Source organism: Ambystoma mexicanum, chromosome 9, assembly GCF_040938575.1.
Source record: "Ambystoma mexicanum isolate Mex_15411 chromosome 9, UKY_AmexF1_1, whole genome shotgun sequence".
NCBI lineage: Eukaryota > Metazoa > Chordata > Amphibia > Caudata > Ambystomatidae > Ambystoma > Ambystoma mexicanum.
In genome coordinates this window covers 1,028,714,123-1,028,736,727 of record NC_090931.1, presented here as the reverse complement: position 1 = coordinate 1,028,736,727, position 22,605 = coordinate 1,028,714,123, and the positions used below count along the sequence as shown (strand labels likewise).

Here is a 22,605-nt window from a genome sequence, read left to right as displayed (position 1 = left end):
CTAAACTGCTTAAACTGAATACTCCCTGGAAATGGGAAAAAGAGCAGTCTGAGGCAATGGCTAAACTGAAGGAATGTCTGGTAAAGGCACCATGTTTAGCATATCCCATAAAAGGTAGGGATTTCTTTACAGAAATAGGTTTTTCTGAACATTGTATGACAGCAGTGTTATCAAAAAACATGATTTGAATCACAAAACAATTGCCTATGCAAGTAAGGCATTTTCCCAAGTTCAAATGAAATTTAATGAATGTGAAAAGGCCCTATTAACCACTGTGTGGGCGCTACAACATTTCCGCCCCATTGTTCAGGGAGAAAAGGTGATTATTGAAACAAATCATCAACCTTTGCAGTTTTTAGAGAGTAAAAGAATTAGGTCAGGTAATCTAGCGCAGTCCAGAATCACTTCATGGACGCTGGCATTACAAGGTTTTCTTGTAGAAGTGAGATATGGACAAAATAAAAAGAGCCCAATTGCTTAAGGGTTAGCTGACTTACATGACTGCGCAGCTGAACAAATATCAAATGAAATGGAAGTGGAACCTAATTGGCAGGAATTTGAACAATCACCACACAAAGCTTTTGATGAAAAAACATGCAAGGATTTGCCAACTGTATATGTGGATGGTTGTGCTTTTCACATTGAAAATGACAGTAATAAACAATTAGTGTCAGGAATAGGAAATGTCTGGTTGAAATGTGAAGGAGTCCCCAGTATAGGGATGAGGATTGGAGCTAGGAGCAGTCAAGTGGCGGAATTGGCAGCCATTTATAAAGCAATTACTACTGCAGTTGATAGAAAGTTCAGTGAAATTGTTCTGGTGACTGATTCTGACTATGCACGGAATAGTTTTGTGGAATATTCACCTGGCTGGAAAGCAAGAGGAATGATTACATACAACAAAAAGCCACTTAAACATGGAAAAATGATACAAGCCATAGACAAATTGGTGTCAGAGAATGATCTAACAATATACTGGAGAAAAGTTCGTGGGCATTTAAAAACACCTGGAGAGGATAAGGAGGGAAATGATAAGGCAGACCACCTGGCTAAAATTGGGGCTGTGATGGGAGAATTGCTACCTATTGATGATTTACTGGGTGAAATACAGATTGATGCAGTAACACGTTCTAAAGCACCAAAGGAGGTAGATCAACCAGTGGTGCAATGGGGCCATGACACGCCAGACCAAGATTTGATTGAGGCACAAAAGAATGATCGAATTTTGGGAATCTATTATAATGATTTGATAGATCCTGAACAAAACCCTTTAACAGAAAATGATTGTATGGGAAAAGAAGAGTTGAGGGTACTATTAAAGAATAAAGAACGAATTAGATTACAAGATGGACTCATGATTAGAGAGTCCATAACAGGACAGATACAGTGGGTGGTACCCCTTTCATTCAGAGGGCTAATGCTACAACATGCACATGATGCAATAACTGCAGGCCACAGAGGTTCACAAAAAACATTGGAAATACTGAAAGATTATGCTTACCGGCCACATATGTCCCAAGATGTGGAATTATATACTAAAGGATGTCTAGTATGCACCCAATTTAAACCTGCTTCACCAATGCATAGAGCACCATTGATGAAAAGAGGCCTAACTCTCCCATGGTCAGATTTGCAAATAGACTATGTAGGCCCTTTAAAAAGGTCGAGCAGAGGGCACCGTTACATTTTAAGTGTGATATGTTTGATGTCGATGTGGATTGAATGCATTCCTGCACCAGATTGTAGTGCGCAAACAGCAGCCACATTGCTGGTGAACCATGTGTTCTCAAGGTTTGGGTTGCCACAAAGAATTGAGTCAGACAGAGGAAGTCATTTCACAAGTACCCTAATGAGTAAGGTATGGCAAATACTGGGTGTGAAAAGGAAACTACATATCGCATATCGGGCAGCCTCTTCAGGTGGAGTTGAACGGAGCAATAGGTCTGTTGTGGATATTTTAAAGAAATTCGTGGCAGAAGCAGGTTCCAGCTGGGATTTACGTTTACTGTTGGTTTTGATGGCAATCAGATCAACTCCTGCCAAAGCAACAGGTGTTAGCCCCCATGAGGTCTTGACGGGTAGGAAAATGGTGTTACCACAACACCTACTATACAGAACACATGAGCAGACACTTGTGAGTGCATCCACAGTTCATGAGTACATTGATGAACTGAGGAAGCATTTGCAACATGCATTTGCTTTTGTGCAGAGAAATCTGGAAAGGGCTGCTGACAGTGCTAAAACATACTATGATAAAAGAACATCAGTGAGAGAATACAGTGTTGGGGATCAGGTGTACAAGTTTCATTTTGAAAAAAGTAAACCGAAAAATTCTAAATTTCTAGCAGCCTGGCAGGGGCCATTTCGAATTATAGATAAGGTCTCTCCTGTGGTTTATAAAATTTTGAAAAATGAAGGTGAAACGGCGATAGAGCAGTTTGTCCACGTAAATCAGATCAAGCCATGCCATCCCAGACATGAGATCAGGCGGCTTGAGCATGTAGAAACAGAAAGCCCTGGGGCTGCTGCCCACTGATACAACAGAAAGTCCCTTGAACACAAAAAGATAAGATAAATGGGTACAATCAGGAGGCAGTGACAGAGAAGTTAAAAAGTTGATTATTATAATGGCACATAAACACTGTAATATATGTAAATAAATAATATAAAAAGTAAAAAAAAAATATATATATAATGGAAGCTCATGGTCGGTGTGCAGAATGAAAATGCATTGAATTTGAAATGTTGTTTCATGTATGCTTATTTTCTTTTTAACCTGTGTTTAATTTCAGAAAAAAAAAATGTTTTATTTTTGGCAAAAGGGTGGTTAGTATTGTGCTATATACTTAATCTGTTTCTTTTCTATTTTGATTTAGAGCATTAACTATTTATACCGGAGGTCACGGGAGACGATGGAGTCCTGGAGTCCCCTGGATGAAGACCAAAAGATGCCTGCCTCCAGGTGGAGGTGAAGACAAGATAACCAGAATGCCAAAAAAGATGACTCCTATGGATCCAAGATTGCCAAGATGAAAGAGTACTCGAATGAACCAAATGATGTGACATCGCTGGTCGGGACATATCAGAGGCAGACAAGTGTCCTGGCATATGGAGTTCCACGTATTTATTATTTTAATTATTTATTTTAATCTGTTATGTTAATTATTTGTTTTAGTTAGTTGTTTTATTTTATTGTTTTCAATTGACTTATAAAATTGAAACTTTGGACTAATGACACTTCCATTGGGAAGGCAAATGTAGAACATTTTGTAAACTGATGAACTCAGATGAATATTGTGTTGATTGCAACGTTTTCATTGATGCACATGAATATTCATTTTGTTGGATTGCTACATTGTGAAAAGAAGAAAGGGGGCAAGTTAGATTTCTTTCGATTGTGGCTTGGACAAGGGCCAAATCCTCTGAAAAGGAGCAGGTTTTTTTTTTTTTGTGGAATTGGCTTGGATCGTAGCCAAATTAAAAAAAAAAAAAAGGAGGGTATGTAAGGATATTTGCCGTGTTACAGCACAGAGTACAGCACCACTCCACAGGATCAATGTATAGCATGTTTTTTTTTTGAAGTGCAGCGCCACTGCATGGGTTTGGTGCATTGGTATGATGCAGTTGTTTCAAGCTATGTGTTGCCAGTGTAACATGGAAATATAAGTAAGGGCAGGTTATTCAGTCAAAAACGATTTTTACATATAAAATGCAAATACATTTTTCACAGTTAAAAGCACACATCTGTACCTTCAAAATGCACACCATTTCTCACCTGAAATGCCTATGTTGCAAGAGACACATTTGGTAATTAACAAACTAATATCACTAACAAGACTAATAATTATAACTCATTAATAAAAGAATGTGTCTTCACTGCAAAAAGAGGCAGACTCTGAAAATCAGTTTTAAACACACATTCAAGTTTTTTTTTTCTTTTTCTTCTTTGCCTTCCTGTGCTCTGTCCACAGTAACTGCAGGAAGCAAAGACTTCGAATAAGCAGGAAATCAGCTTGCTACAGTTGCAACTGTATAAGCCAAGCCATTGTGTACAGAGGGTGGTTAGGGCATGATAGAATTATATTGGTTAAGATCCTTTGGTAGGAGGGAACCAGAGTTTTTTTTTTTGTTTAATCTCGAGGAAGGAGCTGGAGAGAGACATCTTGACACAACTCGAAGAAGGACGGGGTTGACAGCTGGGGAGGCCTGATTCCTAAAGCAGATTCAACTCGGTTGCAGAGACTGGCTTTTCCAGTCAACAAGTCCCAGTTCGAGTGACGGCAGATGCTTGTCCTTGCAATTTGGAAAATTAACACAAGGTGTGAAAAACCAGAGGGTGTTTCACAACCTAGTCACCAGGGGGTGGACAAGCAAAGGGGTATCACCTGGACAGGTGGTCCTCGGGGAGTGGGGGAGAATCACCCAATGGCGAGACATGGTATCCCCTTTTTCCACAACCCATCTAACCCCGATCCCTGCTTATTTTATGGGAAACTACAGCTCGCATAATTCCTCCCCACTTTACATTGACAATACTACTTAGCCGAGTAGTGTCCGAGTAGTATCCTAACTATACATACCCACCATTAACACTCCCTGTCAGGATAAAAGGTGGCCTTGACCTCAGCATGAAGAGCGTTGATGAAAGAAGAACAGTTAATACAACCGGTGAGTTATCAAAGGCAACACAAACCAGATTTGTGTTAAAAGCAAAAGTAACTGTAACTCAAAAGTTGAAAGCTGCACGTGTGCCAATAAAACGCAATGGAAAGGACAAGGGCTGAACTGTAAAATTAATGGATACAAAGTAACAGAGTAGTCCTGCAAGGCGAAATCGCACATTCGAAAGTCTCTGTGAATTGTCCTGAGTTGAAGTATATTACAACAGGAACCAAAGGCAAGAAAGTAACTGCGATCCTGAAAGAAAGTTGAATGATTGAAAAGCAAAGTATGTGAACTGTAAATATACCAAGATGGCTATTTATATGAACTTTGAAAGAGGCCAAGAGGGCAACGTATATGAACTTTTGAAAGCAGCTAAAAGGGCAAAGCAAAGAGAATGAAATCCCAAGAGGTATTGGTGTTGCATATGCATTTTGAAAGGGGTCAAGAGGGCAAAGTAAAGAGAATAAGAAACTGCACATACCAAGAGGAATTGGAGTTGCAAGATGAGAATGATTGTGGAGTGTAGAATTGTTTAAAGAGAGGTCAGAGTGGTCATGCAGAGGTCTATGAAGAATCTGTGCAGTTTCGAAAGTCTCCAACAGTGAAAACACACACAGGACAAAACAAAATGTGGGGAAGGGAACCCCCACGAAGAGAAAGAACAGTGTGAGCCCGGCAGAGGGAAGCCTGTGCAGAACTGTGTGAAAGTAAAGGTCAGACGCAGAACTGTGTATTTATGACAAGGCAGACGAAGCTTAAGGAAGTGATTGAACTACCAGAAGCTTGAAGCCCAAGCCTGAACTGTTGAATTGTACCAGTAGTAAGCCAAAGTGTGCAAGACTGATAGATCTGTGCCATCCACCTATCCTTTTTAAGAAACTCTCTAGACCCTGCGGTACTGCACGTGGGGAAGGGAGTTATTTAAGCCATTCTGACATTTGTTTTGAGACACTATTTTCCTTTAGTTTTCCCTTAACACATTTGCCATTTTGAGAAGGAGGGCAAGGTTAGTTTTTTTTAGTATAGGCCTTTTTATTTTGACTAGACTGACTTGGACTTGTGTGTTATTTGTTTAATGGTCAAGACTACCCCCATTCTAGAGTTAGGGACAGTTAGGAATTCTACCAACCCAACCAAAATACCAAATAAAGGTTTTCAAAAAAATGGTATTGATGTGTCTATGTCTACTATTGATAGCATGCCTTCCTTACAATAGGGAAGGCCTTTTGTGGTTCCTATATGACATAGAACACAAATAAACACATCTAAACTTTGTCTATGGGAAAGTGCTCAACAAATGACAACAGCAAATAGCTATAGTTGTCCTTTCGTTGGTAATGGGACCTAAAGATTCCTTGCAAAACAATATTTTTTACCAAATTTCTAGTTCACACCACTTGTTGGAATGATTAATGACTGTAAGGTGCATTTTGCATCACATAGTGAAAAACAATTCATATAAGTCCAAGACGAATTCAAGGGACACCTCACCTCCAAATAGGGACTTATATTTATTAGCCTGCCATTGTTGCAAGATAACACTGCCACTGAATTGAACTTACAAGAGTGAGTGTTCCTGAAATAGACCCGCATCATATCTGCAAAGCAAACCATTAACAAACGGGGCTCCAACCAAGACCATCAGGGTTTACTCAAAAATTCAACATTGCCTTGACAAAGACAACGTGTTGAAACACGTTTTGGCTGAAGTGTTTGATTAAACAGAAAAAATCTAAACCTTCTTTATGTTGAAGATATGTATGATTATTTAACTCATGACTTTCTAGGCCAGCGCAAACAATCCAGACCCATCCTGTCATTCCCTATTTACTTCTGGAGGTTGGGAGTAGAGCCTCAAGGATCTGGTTGTGCAGCAAGCCTCAATACTATTAAGGACGAAGAACGCACTGGCAGTCAGACCTACTCACCTACCTTGAACTCACAATTCATATAAGCCATCAAACCACAAGGTCACGGCCATTAAAACCACTGTGTGCTATGAACATCTCCAAGAAGGACAAGCTGCCACTTTCACCTTGTCAGCTAATATATCCTCATTCTTGGCTAAAGTAGGAGACAGTCAAAAAATATGTGAACAGCCTACATAGTTTGCTTGGAAAATGTCCTGAGAATGCAGAGCAACAAGGACTAGGCTATCAGGTAATTAAAGAGTTGGTGGGCAAATCATGACCTCGACTGTGTCCCAATACCAAAGTCAGATCTTTATCCACACATTCCACTTTTGTCAGGGTTTTTGTGAATCAGTTTTCAATAGAATTTCAATTGATCCAATCTGCACTGATTTGTTGTAAAGGCCTTTAATGTTTCTAATTGGGGTTGCATTACCTAAACACGTATTCCTTGTTTTAAATGTGAAGGAAGACATTAGACGAACAGTACTTCAATATAACTGCATTGGCACTCTATGTTTCATTTGCGTTACCCCCCACCCCCTTTAAGCAGAGGGTCTTTGCCTATGCTCCATCACCTTGTCCTATGCATTCTTTTTTCACGCAATACAGGCATGAGCAGTACATTAAAAAATGAAAGTGGCAACGCGTGTCTATCTTCTGTGTAGGAGTGAATGGAACTGCAGTGATTACCAGGGTAAAATCCCATCTAGAGCACTGGCTAGAAAACATACTTACCCTTCAGAGTCTATATTACATTAATGTTGCTCGAAACATTTTTGCAATGCATTTTTGAACCAAGGCATTTTTGTGCGGTGCAGAATTGCATAGCACATGTGCAAACTTTATTTTTAAATTACCAATCCAGTTATATTGTGAGATACCATCCATTCGTTCATTTAGTGGCTATCTTAAAGTATCAGAATGCATGTAATACTACTGACAAATGGGTACCATAAAAGTGCAGTAACAACATCCTTGCTTTATAATTCGGTATTAAACATATCGCTTCTGTTTATATCTGCATCAATCAAGAGAGAAAAGGGATAATAATTAAAGCGATGCATGCGGACAGACATAATTAATTACTAGTATAACATCTGCATTAACATTTGACTACAAATAAGCAACATGCATGTGTTTTTCCCTTAAATATGCAGTGATGTGGAGCATGGGTCATACAGGTAACAGAATGCAAACAAATTTTAAATCATAGAGTCTGGGTTTACATTAACAGAACAGTTCAAGCATCTTCTGCCTTGTAGCCCTTCAAACAATAATGAAAGCAAGCTTTGTGCTGTCTAAATAAAATATAAAATAGCTCTAACACAAAGAGAAGATTCATGTATGCAAGCCTGCAATATCATACTTTGGGCCAACTGGGATTTACTTTCAGGCGTCCAACAATAATAATAAACTCATTCAATTCTCTGTCATTGACGGTGATGAGTTAAACTCACCCTTTTCAATTTGGCAGCAGCATCTCCTGAGCGAATAGCAGCCAGCAAGCCCTGGCGGATCAGTTCTGGGTCAGAGTTTTGCAAAGACAAAGTAGACTTTTTCTCCAAAACAGGGGGAGGATTTGGTAGGTTAATATTTTTTTCAGTATTTGTTAAGTTCATTTTCTATAAAGGGAAATACAAAGACTTTATCTCGGGTGATAGCGATTAGAGTATTAGCTTAACATTAGTACTGGCAAAAGGAGAGCTTGTTTTATTCATGCAGATTAAGAAATCCCATTCATTATTTTCATGTCAATAGACAGAGCTTGTATTACACATGAAATATTGTTAGATGCAAACAAAAAGCCTCTTGTACTTGCCTGTTTATTAAGCCAGGGTAAACACGTTTGGAAGCACTCCAAGTAACCAGATTTTCCACTGCATTCAGAATTTGCCAAACCTTTTCAACATTTTAAGAGAGTCAGGTAATCGAGTTTGGGTGGCCAGATTTGCTCGTCTATATAAAGGAACATGCTTCTGGATCACACTTGGACCTGTCATTTCAGAAAGTGCGGAGCAGGTGAAGTATGTTTGTCTGAGAACTGGCGCATGTTACTTTAGGCAGGGCAGAAAAGAATATATATGTTTTTATTTTTGCAAACATCTTTGAAAAGAATTGTATTTTTTTCATAAAAAGATGCTCAGTCACGACAAGCAAAGGCTTTGGCATTCTTTATTTTGTGTGGGGCAGTTCCATTGAAGGTGTGCTTGAACTTGACTTGGTTTAGCACACTAACTGATGGGAGCATGTGAATGGTTTTCATTATTAGAACACATTGAGGGAGAGAGAAAAGTGATTTGGGAATGTTGGGAAAACCTTATATGTATGATATTGCTGATTACTCCGGTGTATATCAGCCTTGTCTCAACTTCCTGCAGAGAAGCGTAACCCACAAAGGAAATGGAAAGTTGCAGGTTCCTTATATAGACTTGCTTCCCAAGTATGAACTCGCCAAAATACTACCTGACCTACACAATCTCAGCCAAAACATTGTGCATGTTCAGTATCTGGTTATGGGCTTCCCAATCTCACCCATAACGTTTCTTGATTCGCCCATGGTTGCAACCAAAGCCAGCAGAAGCTTGCGTTTGATTTGTTAATGGGTTTTCAAGGGATTAGCCCAGACGTACTGTTTAGGTAGTGTGAGAAACCTGAAAGTACTCTTACATCTACTCCCCAGAGATTTTCTGTTCAGGTGGCAGGGAAAGGCCATCATTTTTGGATCACAACCCAAGGGTGGACAAGCGAGGGAGGATTACCTGAGTGGAGGGTACTTGGGGATTGGAGAGAGGCTACCTGAAGGCAAGACATGGTATCCCCCTTTTTCTAATACTGACTCCTTCCTTAGCCTTTATGGTCTATTGTCAATCTCATTCTATTATCCCCAGTAATTTCCCTTAAGTACTATGAAGAAGAATAAGAGGCAACTAGGAGCAGTGCATATTTCCTATGGCCAACACCACTCTGGTACTGTGAAGAAGAGGAGAGGTTGGGCATCTCAGAATACTGGGCTTAAACAAGATCAGGCAATTGGGTGCTCTGATGGGCTGTTGAGCCCGTCCAAGTAAAAACAACAAATATTGAATATTGAACTTGATGAAAGGAGCTGCTGAGCATGTACAAGTAAAACTATTGAATACTGAATTGATTGAAGACAGTATTCAGGCTCCCACAACCTAAAGCTATACATCTTCAATATTGAACAACAACAAAGCATGGTGAGAGTGAAACCAACTAAATGCTGTAATGAAAATCCTACAAAGAAATGAAAGCATTGTTTTGTGCACTATCAAGCATCAGCTTTGGGAAGCTTATGGTTGTGTGTCCAAGTGTGCCTCAATCAGAAAGATTCCAAGTACAAACATTTCCAACTTCAAGACTCAAAGCACATGTGGTTTTTGGTTGCGTGAATGTGATGGGCAGACTGTGTGGTCTGACAACTGCGTCTAGACTAAAAACAACAAAAGGTTGAAAAGCAGCAAAGAGGTGAACCATTGTTGAAGTTAACCACAAGGATCAAGTAGATCCCATGATCTTTTGCAAATTGGTAAGCGGAAGAAACAAGTAAACTATTGAAAGTAAATCTTGGGGAAGGGAACCCTGAGAACACAGCTTGGAGAATATTCATCCCGGGGAAGGTTATCCCAAGACCTCAGTGTTGTGTGAACTTTGTTACCTTTGGAACTTGGGGAAGGGAAACCAGAGACTGGCACGTGATGTGACCTATGGTATTTGTGAATCTGCAGAAGGTAACCTCAGAACTTGAACAGTCCTTATTGCCACAATACTACATTGGAACTGCATCTATCTTGACAGAGAAAATTTTAGAAGAACTTACATTACCAATCATTGAACATTTACTTTGGAACACATATTTGGTTGAGAACATTTCCCCCACTAGTTTTGTTGTAGTTGTGAGGACTAGCATAGGTTTTTGACACAGACTTTTCTTAGTTTTCTTTAGGCAGGGAAATCCCACCATAGCATAGGGTTAGTTAGGCGTTACACCATCCCGATTATTAATAAAGCTTTCTTTGAATATATCTCTGTTGTCGATGTCATCTCTATTGATACCATGCCCGTTTCATAAAAGAAAGGCGTTCCTGTTCAGTTTCAGCACATTGATGGGTATTTTAATCTAAGGAAATAAAAGGGATGTTACAATCACAGAGGCACATGCAACAGATTAGTGTCCATACAGCAACTGGGCACCAATCGGCCAAGAAAGTGTTCTTTCCTGTACAAGCATTTTTCTATAACTGGACAAGCACAAGTAACATCAAATTCAGAGATTCTAACAATATACTGGTGTAGAGTTGAAATGTGTTCACTTTCCCAATTTTGAATAACTTTACGACATAGCCGGTCCCAGGTGGACATGGCCACTTTAACCACATTTGTCGTCCCTCGTGGTCATGGCCAGTAGCCACATTGTCCGGGTCATGACCTTATGCCATGACCCAGACAATCTGGCCACGGCCCATGGCCACAGGCTACACCTCAGTCATCAAACGTATATCACTATTTTTTGTACCTACATCATGACACTTGTCAAAAAATAAAACACGGGCACATTTGCAAAACCATGCTTTAAGGTCCTTGCCAATGCTCCTTACACGAGTTTGCTGGAAATCTGCCAATGTTCAATTTTTTCAAAGGTGTCAAAATGTATGTACATAAAAAAGTCATAGCTTAGCACCTTCTTGACAAAAAACATTCAGACTTTAGACAAACATTCAAGGTTGGGTCTATAATCTTTCTGAAAAAATGTGTCCACATTCGTCAAACGGCAACAAAGTTATAAGCCATCTAAAAATGTTGAGACCCCCCTCTAATTTAGCCACCTCTTGACAAAATCCCAACAAACTTCACTGACCAAGACTGGTACACATCGCCGATCCCGGCACCATATCAGGCCACCTAGCCTCGAGTTGGCACCCCAAACTGGGGGGACCAACTGCTAACTCCAACACGAGTCTGCTGCCACTTCACCTCCGCCTTGAGAAAGACTTTGGTTGAAACGTGCGTCGGCTGTTTGTTTTCAGCACTTCCGGCCAAACTGGCTTGTTGTTTTTGACCACGTCTAACTAAGAATTGCCACATTGAGTTTGCTGGTTGTTTACACCAATAAAAACCATATGCACACAAACTTAAAGACTGGACTATGACTAGACAGTAACAAAAAGCAGAACTGCTAATATTGGACCCATGGATCCAGTGAGCGCCCACATTTAACAAAGTTTTGTCATCCCAATAAACTTTACAAATACATGCATATCTAGATCTAACATTTTTTTGCAAACTTTTGGGCAGATTCGGCAAATGGCACTACATTTATAAGCCTTTAGAATATTTTGGCTCCACACTTTCATAGACCATTCAGAATCAGGTCTAGAATAAAATTCCAAAGTTTCATGCAGTTTCAGTGAGTGGCACCAAAGTAATAAGCCATGCAAAAACTGATTTTCGCCAAACCCGTAAATTAGAAATAGGCATAGATGCCCCTGAATATCTGAAGTGTTGGCAAATATCACAGGACTGTACCCGAACATCCGGACTGTTCGCAGACTTCGGGGGTGAAAAACACCAGTTTTTCGGCTTCTTACGGCCATATCCCATCCCTTCCTCATCACCCACCACGTACCCAGAGATTGTTTGATGAGTTTGACAAGTGCAATGCTGTGTTTTTAAATAGATTTTTATTGCGATGTTCGCGCACACCGGCGGATGTCCGCGAATCCAACATGGCGGGCGTTTCCAAAAATCATATGCTTTTCACCATCCAATAAGTGGGCACGCCCGATGTCCGCAGACCTCATGTCACCTTCTGAACCAATCAGAGGCCTGTCCGCGGACCAAACAGGGAAGTGAGTCTGTGGACCAAACCCAGATATCACAAATTTGTTTTACCTAAGTTTGGGCCATTTAAAAAAAAAAAAAATGGAAGGATTTACACCAAATTTACAAAAGCACGCTTTTGGGACCAAGCCGACGCTCCTGATGCAAGTTTGGTGAAAATCCATCCAGTGGTTTGGCTGTAGACATGAGCAAAATCTTTTTTCCATTGCGTCTATGGAAAAAAAGAAATGTTGGGACTCCCCCTACAACTTTGCCCCCATGTGCTCTTCCTATGCCCCCTGTGCTCTTCCTATGAGTTGAGCAACTTAACCATAACTACAGGGCAGGGGGGCGTGGCTAGCCGCCATGTAAGCAGGACTCTCTCCTTGTAGCTCCGCATGATGTGCCCTTGATTCTGCTGCCGAACTGCGGCTTTACCCCACCACTGCCGCTGCAATTCGCGACACCCGGAGCTGAGCACCCAGAGCACCTGCATGCCAAGTCTGGAGACGCTACGACCTTCGAGAACAAAGATATCTGATTAGTACCGAACTACGCCGGCACCAGGAAAATGGCGCCCACCTAGCCGAGGACGCCGCACGGGAGACACGGCGCGCACAAGCTGACAGCACCGTGGACTGGTGGTGCCTGCGGCGCCCGTGACGAAGCTGAACACCCTCCGCGGCGGCGGCCTGCACTGCAGCAACATCAATACCCACAGGAGCGATATGGGAGTCCGTTAACTCCCCACAAGGCAACAACCGGAGAGCTCCTGCTGAAGGACCCCCAGAATTTTGGGTGCATCAACCCGCCCGTAGGGCGCCTGAAGACCTCGGTCAATGGTGCGGAAACGGGAGAGTCAGAACGAGGGGAACCTCGCTAGACGTGTTCAGTTAAAGGGAAGTTTAAGTTTGTTGGGAAGGGAAACCCAGTTTAGTAGACCCAGTTGGAAATTAACGAACGTTAAGTTAGTGGTTATTGTTCACTTAGAAGGGTATCCTAGAAGAGGTACCCAGTTACGGTTACATGGGTTACAGACCAGGTCCATCCGCTGCAGGATCACCTCGAGGTTCGCTGAAGCCACCCGCAATCCCACCCCAAAACCACCCACAAGCCCAAAACAATGCATAGACCATGGCTGACAAAATTAGAATAATGTCCTGGAATGTCCGGGGTCTGAATAGTTATGTCAAGCAACATCGCATCCTTTCCTTTATGAAGCGACACAAAATCAGCATCGCCCTCCTTCAAGAGACACACCTTAACGCACCCAAACTCGCCGCACTGGCCAAAGCCTGGAGAGGAACCTGTGTTGGCACCACGTTCTCCTCATACGCAAGAGGAGTCTTGATTTGGATTGCGCCATCCGTCCCCATCGCCCTATCACACACCAAAACAGATAACGAAGGCAGAATGGCCCTGATACAAGGCACCATAGAAGGAAAAGACCTGTGCCTAATCTGCACTTACGCCCCCAATCACAACGCCACCGTCTTTTTCCATTCACTATACACTCGCCTGAGCCCTTATAGGGAAGGCCTAATACTATGGGAGGTGACCACAATTGCACCCTAGACCCGCGCATAGACAGAGCAGACAGCAAACACTCCCACCCCTCCCCCCCAGCCAAAGTACTCATCGCCCTAACACAGCAACTCGCCCTGAAAGATCTGTGGAGAACACAACACCCTGACGCCAGAGCCTACTCCTTTTACTCCCCACCGCACAACGTGCACACTAGAATCGACACACTTTTTGTCAGCGAGGAACACCTGCCCTACTTTGAACACACACAATACTTGGCTAGGGTGCTTTCTGACCACTCACCGCTGATCACCACAGGGTCCCTGACAACCCCCAGGCCCCCCGTCCCGACATGGAGGCTCAGAAGCGAGGCGCTCCTCGACAAATCCTTTAATGAACAAATACGACAGGGTACAACGAACTACTGGCAAACTAACATCGACAGTGTCCAACATATAAGCACAGCGTGGGAGGCATACAAAGTGGTAATAAGGGGCGAAATGATAGCCGCCTCGGGAGGAGCCCAAAAGCACATCACATCCCTGCTTGAGCGCACTGAAACTGAGTTGAGGGACCTGGAATCTGCACCATCCCCTGACCCCTCCCACTTACATAATGTGATCGAACTCAAACAGGCGTGTTTAAAACACTGGGAGACACTAGGAAAGTTAAGCCACTCGAAATACACCGAAAGAAACCACGCTCTAGGTGACAAACCCGGCAAACTACTAGCGTGGCTATACAAACGTGAGATCCCTAAAACACCCATCTGCCTACTCCGAGACGAGGAAGGCCAGAACATCCACACGCAAGCCGAGATTAACCTAGCGTTCAAAAAGTACTATCAGGCCCTATATTCCGACCCCACCCCCCCTAGGGACACGGACATAGAGGATGCCCTCGACAGTATCAGGCTACCACACCTGGACGAGCACGTAACCGAGGCCCTAGATAACCCCATCACGCCTGAAGAGGTCATGGCCACCATCAGATCAATACCCACGGGGAAAACACCAGGACCCGACGGGCTCCCGGGGGAGTTTTATAAGAACTACGAAGATATATTGGCCCCCTTGCTATCCCAGGTATACAACGAGGCATACAAATTAGGCCACCTCCCCGACACCATGAACGAAGCGGTCATCATTCCCCTGCTGAAGCCCACCAAAGATAGCCAGGACTGCGGTGCATACAGGCCCTTGTCCATGCTCAATGTAGACTATAAGATACTAACAGCATTGCTAGCTAAGAGACTACAGGCGGCCATCCCACATTTGATACACAGAGATCAAACCGGGTATGTGCATGGACGTTCCATCACTGAAAACCTGCGGAAACTACACCACGTCATACACAGCACGGACAACAAACCTGATAGAAGTGCGGTGGTGTCCCTCGACGCCACTAAAGCGTTTGACTCGGTCAGGTGGAAATGGCTCTATGCCACCATGACCAAGATGGGAATCGGGCCCACCTTCCTAAACTGGGTCAAGCTCACCTACGCACATCCCACCGCCAGAGTCCGAACCAACAACACCTATTCAGATAAATGGTGCCTCTCCAGAGGAACCAGGCAGGGGTGCCCCCTATCCCCCTTACTCTACATCCTGGCCATCGAACCAGTGGCAGCATACCTTAGGCTCGAATATGGCGATGGGGGCATAACAATAAACGGAGTGTCCCACTTAGTGTCCATGTACGCAGACGATATGCTCCTCTACCTGAAAGACCCCGAGCACATACTACCATACATACTTGAAACCCTAGAAGGATTTTCTAGATGCACGGGGATCCTAATTAACCACGATAAATCCTGCCTATACCCCTTGGCAGCCCTAAGCAATACCAGGAAAGAAAATCTCCCCCCATTAGCACTCCGGTGGGAACCCACCACATTCAAATACCTGGGCATCAACATCCACCGCGACCCCAGAACAGAGCATATAATAAACACAGTACGGGCTAAGGAGGGCCTAGCCAAATCAATCGACTTCTGGAGCAAGCTGCCCCTTTCGGTGGCTGGCAGAGCGGGGCTACTCAAAATGGTGGCACTACCGCGACTGCTGTACTACTTCACCAATGTCCCGTTCTACATCCCGCCACAATTCTTCAAAGAACTTAACAAACTCTGCCGAAAATTCCTATGGCACGGGGGGCGATGCAGAGTAGCCCTAGAAACCACACAAAGACCGTATGACAAAGGAGGCCTCAAAATCCCCAACTTTGAGCTCTATTATCTGGCGGGCCAACTGAAACATGTAATACAGTGGATGGCGGACGATGCAGCCACAGATACCCACCTACTACAGCCCAGAAACTCCCCATGGCTGCTTAGAGACTTACTCTGGACTGAGTCGGAGAGGAGTCACCGAGACTCATACCTAATTCACCTGGGCATCCGTACCTGGAAGAGGGCCTGCAGAATCGCCAACCTGGCGGACCCCTACTCCCCACAAATTCCAATAGCCGCAATGATGTCACACAGACCAGAAGACCTGAAAGTGATCAGGAACATATGGGAACCCCTAGGCATAGCCACCCTGGGAGACCTGGTAGACGACCGAGGCATTCTCAGTTTCACCGAACTGCAAGAAACTACGGGAATACCGCCCGGTCAATTCCTCCTACACAGGGCAGCAGCGAACAAACTCACAAAACGATGGCCAGAGATGGAGACCCTTGACACCGGCCACGAACCCATCGAGAACCTACTAAGTGCGGCGGAGGGAGGCCACGAAACCTCGAGGCTCTACGAAACTCTACTGAACTGTGCCACGCAACAAAGTCTCAAGAGTAGAGATAAGTGGGAACTTGAACTCAGCGAGAGATTCGAAGACAAAGAGTGGGATGCAGTGACGCGCTACCACAAAAAAGTATCCCGGAACTCACGGTTCCAGCTCATACAATTTTACATTATTCATAGGGCTTACCTCACCCCACGTGTCATCTCCAGATTCAACGACACGAGCGCCGCAGCATGTCCCAAATGCCTGGATCCCTCTGCGGGGATGGCCCACATGTTCTGGGGATGCCCGGCAATCCAAACCTTCTGGTCACAGATCCAAACCAGGGCAGCTAATGCGGACATAACGCTTGACGTGCAATCCCCCAAAGCCTGCATCCTGGGCCGATACCCCAGGAACAAAAAAAACAGGTCACTGAACAGACTCAAAGACCTCATGTACATCTTAGCAAAAAGAAGAATTGCTATGGCCTGGAAAAGCCCCAAGGCACCCGATGTGGCAACGTGGTGGGAGGACCTACACAGATGGACCACAGCCGAGACGGGAGCATGGGAACTGGCGCAAAGACACCAGAAAATCGACACCTCGGATGATCTACTGCAGTGGGTGGCTCTTACGGTGTCCTTGTTCCACCCCAAGGAAGACAGCTCCACCGATGGAGACATAGACAGCACAAACTGACCTCGAGGCGCAAGACTGCAGCGCGTGGTTATGGACTTGGTCGGGGGGGGAGGTGGGAGGGAAATGGACCAATCCCCCATTGGCTTGGGGGACACTATGTTTGTATGTTCTTATTGTTAAGAAAATAATAAAGAAATTTAAAAAAAAAAAAAAAAAAAAACTACAGGGCTTCTACCGTAGACCCTGTAATATATAGGACACAGAGATGGTGATACAGATGATTTACCTGTGTCTCATAAAATGATGTTTTCCTATTTATCTTATTATTGTCAACTACAGGGTACTGAAAAGGGCACCATCTTTGCCCCTTTGCATACAAAACTATCAATGGGCTGGTGGGACAAAGTCATAGTGTGATCCAATGAAAACACGCCATATACTGATAAAATAGTCTTATGGCTGCACTTTATAGACAATATTTTTATTATCTGGAATAGCAGTGAAAGAGTGGAAACAATTTGTTGGCATTCTTAATTGAAACACAAATAATGTATAGTTTACAGAATCATAAAGTTGTGATAACATTGTTTTCTTGAATGTGACAGTGAAATGGGGGGCAAATTGATCACTGACCTCCACAGGAAACCAACCAGCACAAATACACCACTTTATGCCAACATCAGTCACCCGAAAAGTTAAAAAGGAGCATCCCTTATGGGGAATGTAGACTGCGCAGGAATGGTTCTGATCTTGAGATATTTGATAGGGAAAGTAGGATTACAGCTAAAGGTTTGAAACAACAAACCTATCCAAAGAAAGTTATTGAACGGGCATATTTGAAAGCACTCACATAACAGGGATCTCCTCCTGAACACCATTGATCTGGATGTAACCTCTTAAGAGACTGAAGAATCTAGACTAGTTCTCATGTTTGAGACGCAATCGAAACAAATCGGACATATTTTAAATCGATACTGGCATATTCTCAAATACAACAAGAATTTATCATCGATTTTGGGAGAACATCCTAACATTTCCTTTTGCAAATCAGTTTCCCTAAAAGATGTACTTGTGCCTAGCTTCATGAAAAAGGAGATCACCAGTCAAGGTTGTAAATGGTTGGGGGCCTCTGGGAAGGGCTTATTCAAGTGGCAAAAATTAAAAGCCTGTCAATATGCAACAAATTGTACCTCTTATGTACATCTGATTTTCAGACACAGTACAATTGAATACAAAGATCACATGTGATACCAAAATTGTAGTCTATATTTTATCTTGTGATTGCAAAAAATGGTAATTGGGCAGTATCAGATGTAAACTAAAGTTATGCATATTGCAACATATCAGCGCTATTAAAAATGCTGATTTTTCTTATCCAGTTGCAAAATATTTCCATAAGAAACATTAACATTAAGGAAAGATGTCTGGTTTTACCTTTTTTGGTATACATAAGGGTGACTGTCTACTCCGTGGTGGAGACAGAGAAGCTGTGTTTCATCAACTAGAGACAACATTTATTTTTGAATTTGAATCCAAATACCCCTTGGGTCACAATATTGATGAGGAGCTTTACATGTTTTTAGGTGCCTGGTCATTTATGACTTAAGATCTTCATAATGTATTTATTTTTACATTTATTAAGCGCACAGAATCCTGAGGCATCAAGGAGCTGTTACAACCAGTTACACTTATATAGGGAAGAAGGGTCAGGTGATCAGATCAGGCACAGCAGACAATGTGATCTCAGTTGAAGTCCTTAGTTAAAGAGGCAGGTTTTCAAGGCTTTTCTGAATACCCAGTACGATTGTTCCTCCCGCATATATGGTGAGAGTGCGTTCCAAAGACAAGCAGCAATGGTGGGGAAACTGGCCCCACCACTTTTGGCTCACTTTGATTTGGGTAGGACAAGTCTATGTGCATAAGTCTTCCTGGTAGGTCTGATGGACTGAGCTTTCACAAAGCTTTAATATAGGTTGTTAAACTGTATTCGTATAATACCGCTTTGATATGAATATTGGCCTAAGCCCATTCGCGTTGCACAGAAAACCACGTTTGAAATGCTCCGATTTCTGATCAACTTGGCCGCCATGTTAAGAACTATCCGCCATTTTGATTTGAACTCTTGCTTTGTGTCCTAAAATGGTGGATTGTGTTTTCAACTACAGCCGAGCGACCTTTGAGTTATGTCACCATTTAGGCTGACCGAGAGCAGACTGTTCTGTGCAAAGAAACCTTGTGACTCGTATGAACTGCAATCCAAGTGTTGTCTGCGCTCGCAAGGCTCATCCTCATATAAACAATGAGACAATGTAGAGCAAACTCAAACCGTGTGCTTTGGTTGTAATATATTGTGTTATTTCTTGAAACTAGGCTTACTATGAGCCGGAGACCCTATACTGCCATTGTATCTTCATGGACATGCAAACTTGTTAAATCCGTTGAATAATATTGTCATATGAACTGGTCACGAACACAAGCATGTAAATTATTAGTTTGGAGAGGTGATGGACAATGATTGGAAAAATGTATAAAACAGCTTGCATTAAGATGTTCAGCACTCTCACCCCTCACTGTGTCTGCTGGTACACACTGCGAGGTGTTGGGAGCCAGATAGCTATCTGTTTTGCTTTGAATTCTGTATAGAAATAAAGATACTTATATCTTTTGACCCGTGATTGCTGTATTTCATTTTGTGGTACTACGCGTGGATATTTCTTTGGTCTTTCAGATGGCACCCGAATAGGGACACTCAATATTGATGTATCCTCGCTGAAAAGAAAATGCGGCTATCGGACCGGGATCGGAGAGTGAGAAAAAAGAGGTTCCCTTTGTATGAGATGCAACACCTCGACAGTACCTCACGATCTGATCGGTGAACGGTGAGCACAGAGCTCGAGAGGGCATCTTGACAAGGGTCCCCATATCGAGGCGTGCTCTTTGCCAAAATCGCCAACCACAAGGATCCTTTGTAATCCGATCGGACCCTCCTTAGTCTTTGAAATAAGTTGAGTCGTGTCCAGATTCCTAAGAATCCTGATATTGGCTGCAGCTTTGCCCTCGCGAGTACAAACAAGGCCAGGTAACACCAGTAATCGAACATGCCTGGGAAATTGTCTGCCTGTTTCAGGGGTTTATTCCCCAGAGACAGAATCTTTTGGATGTGGCCAACCGGCGGCACCTGTTGGCTCACCGGCTTGTTTAATGTACTGTAAGTACGGCCTCAATAGTATTGTATTTAATGATATTTGGCACAGACAAACTAGACATGCTTCCGAATTTCAGTGGCCAGTTCATGGTAGTTTTGAAATTGCCCGTATCGAATATTTAGAGTCTATATTATTGAAGAAAAAGGCTAGGCCTGCAGCGTTTGAGGTGATTAAGGATTGCAGCAATTTAAGAGTAAAGAGAAACACGCATGTCGACATATGTCTAACTCTGAACAAGCATTGTATGATCAACAGAAACAGTCGGAATCTATTAGAAGTATGGATAGGGCTTTTCAACTTGGAGTACAGAAAATATATCCATCTCAGGATTTTCATACCTCAGACAAACTGATCGATAAACTATTGAATGAGCGTAGGACTGTTGCCACTGCACCACCTCCTTATGTGACTCTCCCTGTTTTTTACCTCTTCCGGCTGCTGCACCTCCTCCCTTTGTTTTTCCTTTTCCTTCCGTTGTTGCTCCTCCTCCAGTTGTTGCTCCTCTTCCTGTTTCCCCTTCTGCATCTTCACCCATATCAACAGTTGCTGTTCCTTTAATTCTGTCTTCACCGCCAGCAGTAGTGTCTCCACTGCCTATTGTACAAGATTTGTCTGAACTTTCTTTTACAAGTGGTTCTGCTCCATTTGTAGTGATTGAAGGGGCGAGTGCTGATTCAAGAATAGTGACTTGTGGTACAGTATCTAAAGCTAGGAAAAGAGAATTGTATGTATGGGCTAAGAAATATATAGAAGAAGGTGAAAAATCAGCTTTCTTAACTGCGATTTCTGACCAAGAAAGTATTCCCGAACAGAATATTTTGATAGAGGGGATGGGAATGCATTTGGCTGATGTTGGGAGCGATTTGACGGACATGAATGTCCCACAGGGGTTGAGGGATATGAATGTCCTAGCTCGCTCAAGGGACACTGCGGAGAAAGTACATGAGCATGTTGAGAGGGTATTTGAGTTTAAGAGGGAGTTAGATCGGTTACAGAATGATGAAATAGATGGCAATAGATTGGAAGCCTCATATGTGCAGAAACAATTTCTTCCTTCATGTAAACCAATGAGTGAAGAGACACGTATTTGCACAAGAGACGCGCTAGATGGATTTCGGATGTTTCAATTACTCCCATTGAAGTATATGACATGTTTAGTCAGTATGCAGAAAGTGTTACAGGTAATTGTAGAGTACCTGCAGGATGAGTATATGAAGAAAAAGGTTTGTTGTCCCGCAGATTTTATGGTCATTTATAAGAGAGCATTTTCGCCCGATACTGCTTTGGCTACTTTGTCACTTGATTTAGCCTTGTTGCTTAATGAACGTTCAGAATTGCCTACTTCTCAATTGCCAATGAGGGAGGTTCCTCCGACATTTGTTCCTAAAGTAGAAATTCCAGCTAATGCTGCGACAGGCGCAGCAGCCGCTACTATTGAAGCTCATTATGTCTCACAGATTGTTGATGTCCCCTTTTCTAGACAGGAAGTGAATACCATTAGACAAACGATTCCAGATATTAGGGAAAATCCAACAGGATTTTATAAAGAAATTCAATCTGTCTTGCATTCGTCAGTTTTCACGCTGGGTGATATAGACTTGTTGTTCCCTGTGATCCTACCTGCTGATTTATGGAAACAGATTAGAACTGTAGATGATCAGGCAGAGCTGGGTGACACATGGGTTAACTTAGTGTGGATAGATGGAGAAAGGAATGCGGGTGAGAAACCGCCACAGGTGATATTGACACTGCCAGACAGAATAGTAAATAAATTGAAAACTTTGGTTCCAGAGAGAAGAATAGTTTGGGACAAGCTTACAGCTTGCATCCAGTGGAAATCTGAAGGCGCTACCAAATTTTTTAATCGGTTCGAACAAGTGATTTGTTTTCAGATTTAGCGGTCAGATTTAGCTGTTTGTAGACAAATTCTTGCGTGGATTGTTGCCCGATATCCAATCACAAATTATGAATTCTGAAAGCGCCTGGCAATCTAAATCGCAGTGTGAAGTATTGCACATGGCTCAGAATTATGAGAATAGGGTAAATACTGAAAAAGAGAAGATAGAAAAGAAGAAGGGAGACTTGAAGACAAAT

General features: G+C 42.8%; 1 protein-coding gene across 7 annotated transcripts in view; it reads right to left on the bottom strand.

Moving 5' to 3' along the window:
- COBLL1 (cordon-bleu WH2 repeat protein like 1) overlaps positions 1 to 22,605 on the bottom strand; it is a 777,739-nt gene that overhangs the window by 35,666 nt on the left and 719,468 nt on the right. For 6 of the 7 annotated variants that reach the window (XM_069616309.1, XM_069616306.1, XM_069616305.1 and 3 more), the window contains one exon: positions 8,036 to 8,200. The exons of the other annotated variant lie outside the window; for it this stretch is intronic. In XM_069616309.1, coding sequence (XP_069472410.1) covers positions 8,036 to 8,200 — 165 coding nt within the window. The remainder of the gene's footprint in view (positions 1 to 8,035; positions 8,201 to 22,605) is intronic. 7 annotated transcript variants of the gene reach the window in all.